At 36.1% G+C, this 8,803-nt stretch overlaps 1 protein-coding gene across 1 annotated transcript in view; it reads right to left on the reverse strand.

Moving 5' to 3' along the window:
• PLEKHH2 (pleckstrin homology, MyTH4 and FERM domain containing H2) overlaps nucleotides 1-8,803 on the reverse strand; it is a 64,932-nt gene that overhangs the window by 51,248 nt on the left and 4,881 nt on the right. The window contains 3 exon segments of the mRNA XM_006778690.2: nucleotides 152-233; nucleotides 828-911; nucleotides 2,083-2,232. Of these exon segments, the coding sequence (XP_006778753.1) occupies nucleotides 152-233; nucleotides 828-911; nucleotides 2,083-2,232 (316 nt within the window).

Consider the following 8,803-nt stretch of genomic DNA (forward strand, 5'->3'; position numbering starts at 1 on the left):
TTAGTTTAAATTTAAATCAATTCAAATTAAATAAAATGTAATATTCAGTTCCTTAGTTGTGCCAGTCATATTTCAAGTGCTCAATAGTAAAATTCTATATATTAGTAACCAAATAAAACCAACTGAGCTATTTTAGTCAAAGTACTCATACCTTGTAGTTTTGACTGTATTGTTCTTATCTCTTCGGTTTGGTTTTGGTTGATCAAACGAAGATTCTGATTCTCCAATTCCAGCTGAAAGGACATATGGTAGGTATTCTTTTAAATAGGAATAACATTTCTAAAATATACTAGTAAATTAAAATATGTAGAAAATGTTAATACCTAACTACACATAAGCAAAATACAAAAGATTTACCAGCATAAGTTATCAACTTATATAATTATGGCTTACATATTAATTTTTCTAAAACTAAGAGTTTTAAGTGTTTTCACCCCCTGTGACTTTTCACTGTAAAATTATTTTAAACCAAATTATTTTAGCATTTAATCTGCCATATAAACTAAATAATGTGTACTTCTCAGATACTGAACACAATTTTATGAAATACACATGTTCTATAATTTTTTTAAATTAATGAATTAGAGTTAAAAATCAACAAATTAGAATGAGGCTACCTATACTGATTACCATGAACCTATCAATATTTTTCATTTTAGAAATATATTGAACATTAAAATAAAAGCTACTTATCTAACATTTACCAAAAGACAGCAGCCAAACCAACTTTTCAGAATTTTGTTTCACTTAGCGACTGATCATATAGTCTGATAACTTATTTAAAATAAGTAAAAGGTACAGAAAAGGCAAAATATAACAGTAAGTACCTCATTTAACTTAAGTGTTACCCATTCTTTGATCTTAGCTGCTTTCTCTTCTATAATTTTAGCTTCTTGTATCCTTATTTGTTTCTGAAATAACATTGTTTGTTTAGTTCAAATATAAGCTCACAGGTCTAAAAATGTCATATCATGCATAGAAAAAGGCAAATCCACTTAAAACCTATTTCCAAGTTAATACTTTACCTTCAAATTACCAAATAGAATAAAACTTCTTCAAAATAGACTCGCCCAGGCCGAAAACCGACTTCTGCGCATGGGCCACGAAGTTTCAATCGCACTGTACGTGCGCGCCCGCACATGGTATTTTGTGGAAGAGCCACACTCAAGGGGCCAAGGAGCCGCATGTGGCTCGCGAGCCGCGGTTTGCCGACCACTGGTCTAGGGTTTATAACAATGGGGGGCGGGGGGTCAACCAGGTTGGGAGGAAGAGAGTCAGAATCTCCTCTGGGGCATGACTTTGTTTCCCCCTCAAACACTACTAGTTTTTAAAGATCCAGAAAAATAAATGAAGATCAAAAAGCGCTAGCTCACATTTACCAACTTAAAATCGAGTTTGGTCACACAACTCCTGAGAATGTGACTACTGTATAAATTACAGTTGGCGGGGAACAGGGGTGGTGAAGGCTGAAAACCACTGACCCAATAAAACATCAATCCCTACAGAAATGGAAAAAAAAAAAAAGCTGAAAATAAGTAACTTAACATGTTTAACAATTTCATAGTGGTCATATTGAAATGACGCTAAATAATCCTAATGCAATTTTTTTTTTGCTAATAAACTTTTAAAATGAACTAAATACTTGATCTCAATAAAGTAGTTTATAAGCAGTGGGCACATTTCTAAGCAGACAGATTATCCACAAACATATAATTAAAATATAACAAGCCATCAACATTCCCAACACCCTAAACATTCTAAAACAAAGATTTACTTGAAACATTTTACAGACAAATGCCTGCTGATAACCAAGTGTTTTCAACTTAAACATTACACTCACACTTTTATAGTTAGGAGCATTGTCACATACAAAAAGTGTCTCAGAATTACCCCAGACTAAAGGTGAATGCCACTTACTTTCACCTCTCACCAATAAATGTGATGCAATTCTATGGGTTGACCAAATGAGTAAGATTTCTGACCAAAATTTAGAAGTTTAAGCTCTGTCTCTTTCATCTTTGTGATTATGCATAAATGAATGCATATATTGAGAACTGTTTAAATGATCAAATTCTTCCTAACCTGCTCTTCAAGTTGCAGTTCCAAGTTTTGTATGATATCATCTTTTTCCTGTATCAGGGTCTCCAGATCTTGACACTTTTTATATAACCTTGTCTCTGATTCACTGGTTTGAACATTAGCTGCTTTTAATTTCTCTTCCATAACTTGTACCTAAGTTCAGAAGGTAAATAATAAAATTAGGCATGGACTTAATTTATCATAGTATCAAATTTAGAATTTTACTTTAACATTAAATAGGTTCCTAAAAGTTATCATCATAAAAGGAAAATACTGCATAGCACATTTCAATAGATACAACAATTATCAAGTCTGAAGACTACTTTGCCTAATGGTGTTAACTCTGAGGTACAAAAGGGTACATTAGAGATTTGCAGATTATTGCTATCATATAATCTACATGTTTAATAGAACAATAATAATATGCAAAGCATTTCATAAGAGTATAGAATCAGGAAGTTTCCAGCCCTAACGTTTTCATATTTTAAACAAAGTAGGAATATAAAGAAAAGAAGGTGAGTGGTGACATAAAGACTCTAATTGGATGGCCTAGCACAGTGATCGGCAAACCGTGGCTCGCGAGCCAAGGAAGGGGTCGACCTCAGTGAACGTACCTCAATCAGATTGAGGACGTTTTTAGCAAAGGCCAGCTTGGGAGTACCCTAATTAAGTTAATAACAATGTACCTACCTATATAGTTTAAGTTTAAAAAAATGTGGCTCTCAAAAGAAATTTCAATCGTTGTACTGTTGATATTTGGCTCTGTTGACTAATGAGTTTGCCGACCACTGGCCTAGCATAATAACACATTTTGAGGGAAAAATTAAACTTAGATGAAAATACACACACACACACACACACACACACACACATAATGGAAAGCAAAAGGAAATCAAAAGAACTTTAAGGTCCACTGATGGAATCATAAAAAATATTTTAAAAATATGAGTGTCAAGATATAGGTAGGAGAGTATGCCAAGTGAGGTTTATTGATTTACTAACTTAACAAATATTCAGTGAATACCTGCCACTGCCAGGCCTGTTCTAGGTCCTGGGAAGACATCAGTGAATAAAATGGACCTAAAGTCTTTGCTTGAATTGAAATTAAATTCTACTGGGTAAGAGAGATCACAAGTATAATAAAGGTATAAAAATTATACAGTATGTTACACAAGATGAAAAGGGTAACGGGAAAAAAAGAACAAGATAAAAGAGTGTGTCTGGGGGTACAGTGTTGCCTCAAGTTTAATATCTAAAATATATTGGCTCTGCTTGGATCTTTGCAAAACACATTTGAGCATATGAAACCTTAGAAGGGATGTGTGAGTGTTAATGATAGTAAGAAAGAAAATGAAGTGCTGGGCAATTTCTACGACAGTAAGACTTTTAGTTTGTATACTCCAAATAAGTCAGAATGTAATTTTAGCAATGTTTCAGATTATAAGGCAAGGAAGAGAAATATGCAAAAGCATTTGAGGAATTAAAGATTATAGTTAGGATGAAAAACCTTAAGCTATTAAAAACACCTCTGAAAAACCACACAGTCCTTACTTAATATTTAAAATTACTTAACATCTAGAAGGATGATGTTAAGGTTAGTTTTGGTTTTTAAACCGTGAATACAAGATTTCATCTGTGGGTTCAGCGTATAAATGTAAATTCGACTCCAGTGCCAAAAGTATCCTATTTAAATACCACCCACATGGCTGGCAACTATGAAAATGAAAGTAGATTTTTAAAAAGATAAAAATGTATTTCACTATCTAAGAGACAATTTTAAGTTATCTTAAGGTTTAGATTTTTTTTAACATAATATAGCAGGCTTTCTGCAGAAACTGCAGACCAATAGTCAAGGACACAGGTCTACATGAGAGATGCTGTCGTGAAAAACAGCTGGAGCAGGACCGTGAGTATCTAGGGTCGATCTGAAGATGGTACAGCCAGTTCTGCACAGGACATCCTGTAGCTGTGGAAGCAGAGAGAGAAGAGCAGAGTCCAAGTCCAAAAAGCTATTTCTGCTCCAGGGATCCAGTAACAGATGATAAACCTAAAGGGGAGCAGAATAGATCTGCCCCAAATATGCCTCATTGGCATACTGATTATTTGAATTAAAGTTACTTGAGAAACAGCCGGTACAAGAAGGACACTCTGACCCTCTTTGGTTCCCCCCAAAGCAGGAAACAGATCTCCCATGTGAAAGATACCCTCCCTGTATCAGGAGCGTAGAAGGCATTCTTACCACCGGAATAAGAAATTTAGGGCCGAGAAAACGATATAAACAAGTCTTGTTACTTCTTCACCAATTTAGTGAAGCGCAACCCCCTTTGTCTTGTCAATTTTTCACAAATTGATTGTTCTCCCGTCTAAAAGGTATGAAAGCTGCCTGCTTTGTTCACTTCTATGAGCCTCATGTCTTTAAGGGGCTCCCATACATAAATAATTAAATTTGGGGGTTTTATCCGGTAAATCTGTCTTACGCCAGTTTAATTATTAGATCAGCCAAAGGGCCTAGAAGGAAATAAATTGTCCACACCTATAAAGCTAAAGAAAACCAAAAATAACTGAATAAGAATAGAAATAAACATTACCAGGCCTACACCTACAGCCTCTTTTTATTAAGTCAGAGCAAGCCACCCTACAGACCTTGGGCTGCCACATAAAACTGTCCGGGTATTGCCTAGGAAAACTGGTTTGGGAGTACGCATCTCCCTTGAAAAACACGTTCAGTTTGAAAGGCGTTCTCGTTTTATGAATGAATGCCACAGTCAGAGCTCGTTGGCTGCATCTTTGGCACGTGCAACTCTGTAAATTGATTAGTACTTTTAGACAAACAACTTTCCCAGACAAGGAAAATATTGGCAAAAATGGCAAAGTCTCCTAGGGAGAGCGATCACAGAGTAGTGCCAGGCAACCCACTGGCTAAGTGGTCCTGTTAAGACCGAGTTCCACAGAATTCAGCAGTCGTCCTTGATAATTAATGAATAAGAGTTCTACAGAAAAGGCTTATAGAAAAACCAAACCGCTTTCAAAATATCTTGCCACAAGTCCACAGAAAATAGCCCGGTTCTTTTTTGATTCATTTAATCTGGACCATATAAAAATTTTAACTACTCAGAGATTGGCCAATAACAAACATACATGAATTCAAATTGGTTGTTAAAGAAACGCTTGCAAGGCCCTGGAGATCAGGATGACTGAGTAGTAATCATTTATTAGGAACCAAAAATGATTTGGATACTAAGAACCAACTTTACAGAAAAGCAGATTAGCCCACATGTTAGAATGGTCACGGGGAACTTTAAATCCAGCTCCTACCAATCACAAACAAAGGCAAGTGATTGAACTCAGGACACAAGGAAAACACAAACTTCTCCAGGGGAAATTATTTACCCGCCTTTGGTTAGCATAAAACCTTTGAGTAGTACCTTTGAGTACACGGCTAATCAGGTACTTGGGAATGAATCTTGTGGATCATTATATCCAATGTGCTACTTCTTGTTGTTCTGTCTCATAGAATACTCATAAACAGTAGTGGGTTGATCTGCACACAATGCTTTCAAAAGTTGTGAGTAACAATAAAAATGTACTACAGCATTAAGTATAAAGATGGCCAATATGCCTCTGGGGAAATATGTGGATTTTTTTTCTAAAGCCCACGTATTTAATGGTTTTGCAGGTGATGCCACTCATGAATAAACAAGAAGAAAAATGGTGAAAGCTTAAAAGTATCCTGTTGAGCTGGTTTCAGCTGACTCCTGCTTTTAGGGGTGAAACATTCCTTTTTGGTTAATAAAGTACAGTTTAAGTCTTAGGATATGGCTCAATGACAAAGGACAAGCTGAATTTAAGCAACATAAACAACAGATAGGCCACAGTCCCATGGAAACTGTTAAAGATAGCAGAGGATTCAGTTGCCCTAACTTAATAATATTTACTTACTCTTGTGAAGGCCAAAGCAAGGTGCTATAATTGGTGCTGAGAATTCATCTGCTCTGTTTATATTTCCTGTTAACTTTTAGGTTCATTATGAAGTATTTAAGAAAAAATTCCATTGGAAGCATAAAAAATAGGTACTGAATACATTTAAAGTGTTGTCACAAAAAGAAATATATACAGATTTTGCTAAATTCTATAGAAACAGGGAGATTTGCAAGTCTTACTCCCTTTTTAGGGGTGGGAACTGATTTAAGGCAGTATGTCTAAAATAATCAACTATCATGTTTTATTGCTTAAAAATGTAGCACAAAGAATTAAGTAACTTTACACCTGGTATCCTCAAAGGACAATGTCAAATAAGAAGTTCTTCCTCTTAACTTATCAAATCAGTAGATGTTCCTAATGGCTATAAACTGCCATGGTTTTCTTCCTTTGAATTGGGGATGGGGTTTCTTTATTTCTACTAAGATCCAGTGAATCAGAGAAAAAAAAAAAACACCCTGAAAATCACACATAAAACGTACTTAGTTTAGTTTAATTTTCAGAACTAAATAAATGTGCCATATATGTAAAGTAAGTATTTCAACTTAAGAAAGGGCAAACGAAGCCATCCTCAATTTCTTTCTTTTTTTTGCCCTATAGTATGAGCAGTTAAAGAGGAGAAAGAAAGGGTAGAGAGACTATAGAGACAGACAGGGGCATTAGAGGTAAAGAGAGATGTCATCAGGAAAGGCCAAAATCAGAAAGAAGACAAGGAGGTAGACATGAAAGCCAGAGAAGCAGACAAAATGTGTGCTGCAAGGTGTGGGGCTAAACAGGGACATACATATAGGACCCACCACAGAAAAGAAACAAAACACTTGGTGCAGAATGACAGAGTGTCATAAAAATAAGAGTCTTTCATAGACTATAAGTAACCTTTTACAGTTTTATTGTTAATTATTGGCTTTTTAGCCAATACTTAGATTGAAGTGGAGATATTACTATCAGCTAAAGAATATAAGCCCTGGCTGGTGGGGCTCAGTAGGTTGGAGCATTGTCCCTTACACCTCAAGGTTGCGGGTTCAATCCCTGGTTGGGGTGCGTGCAAGAGACAACAGAACAATGTTTCTCTCTCACATTGATGTTTCTCTCCCTCCCTCTTTCTAAAATCAATAATAATAATAATAATAATAATAATAAATATAAAAACCAAGCACAGCAAAGATCCTTACCATTAGTACTAGTACTTCTACCAATACCTAAAGTTGAGGTTTTAGAGAATTATTGGTAATTTTTTAACGTGATGATGGCACTGTAGTTAAGATTTTTTTTTTTAAATATATTTTATTGATTTTTTACAGAGCGGAAGGGAGAGGGATACAGAGTTAGAAACATCGATGAGAGAGAAACATCGATCAGCCGCCTCCTGCACACCCCCCACTGGGGATGTGCACGCAACCAAGGTACATGCCCTTGACCGGAATCGAACCTGGGACCCTTGAGTCCGCAGGCCGACGCTCTATCCACTGAGCCAAACTGGTCAGGGCTAGTTAAGATTTTTAAGTCTTCATTTTTAGATTAGTTGCTGAAATACTCATGGGTGAAATAAGATATCTGGGATTTGTTTCAAAATAACCTGGTGTGGGGGTGAGGAGGGAAAAGTGGATGGAGTTATAGAGTAACTATGAGTTAATTAACTGTTGAAGCTGGTATTGGGTGTTCATTACCTATACTCTTGTAGGGGTTGACATTTGGCATAATAAAGTTTAAAAAATTTCAAGAATAATTAATTTAAGAAAACTAGGATTAGGTTAGTTTGGGTTTCCTTGGAAACTTGTCAGGCCACTAAAAGAATCTGCTGTATGAAATTAAATCTTTTAGGTGAAAACATAATTTGATAATGCTATTATCAAATTGAAGGACAGAAACATGATAAATTAGAGCAAGAATAAGAAATTTAATATAAACTTCTTGGAGAAATAATAATTTTGAAATTCTTGACTGAATCTGATAGACATCTTTTTTTTTTAATATATTTTATTGATATTTTACAGAGAGGAAGGGAGAGGAATAGAGAGTCAGAAACATCGATGAGAGAGAAACGTCGACCAGCTGCCTCCTGCACACCCACCACTGGGGATGTGCCCGCAACCAAGGTACGTGCCCCCGACCGGAATCGAACCCGGGACCCTTCAGTCCGCAGGCCGGCGCTCCATCCACTGAGCCAAACCGGTGCTGGCTGATAGACATCTTTTCATAAAATGTGAAGGTATGGATTAAGGTTATTAGACAAACTTTAAGGTTGGTGGCCTCATCCAAATCACTCACTTTGCTGTTGGCAAGACCCAGAAAGGGTTAAATGACTTATCAAGTATTTGACGTGTTTCCCCAAACCTATGAACATATGAAGTGTAAAATTTTGTATATAGTTATCCTAATATAACTCTAAGCATGGTTCCATATTAGTAGTATATATTCTTTGTAATGTTATTTTTAAAGTTTTTCAAAAAACATGTTTTTATTTATTTCAGAGAGAGAAAGGGAGAGGGGGAGGGAGAGAGATAGAAACATCAATGATGAGAGAGAATCACTGATCAGCTGCCTCCTGCACACTCCTTACTAGGGATCGAGTCCAAAACCCAGGCATGTGCCCTGACTGGGAATCGAATCTCAATCTCTTGGTTCCTGGGTCAAAACTCAACCACTGAGTCATGCCTGCTGGGCAGCCAATTTTTAATTTTAGCCATTCTGGTGTTTGTATAGTGGTATTTTACTGTGGTTTTAATTTGCATTTCCTTGATGCAAA

This window comes from Myotis davidii, unplaced genomic scaffold (assembly GCF_000327345.1).
Source record: "Myotis davidii unplaced genomic scaffold, ASM32734v1 scaffold6, whole genome shotgun sequence".
NCBI classification, from domain to species: Eukaryota; Metazoa; Chordata; class Mammalia; order Chiroptera; family Vespertilionidae; genus Myotis; species Myotis davidii.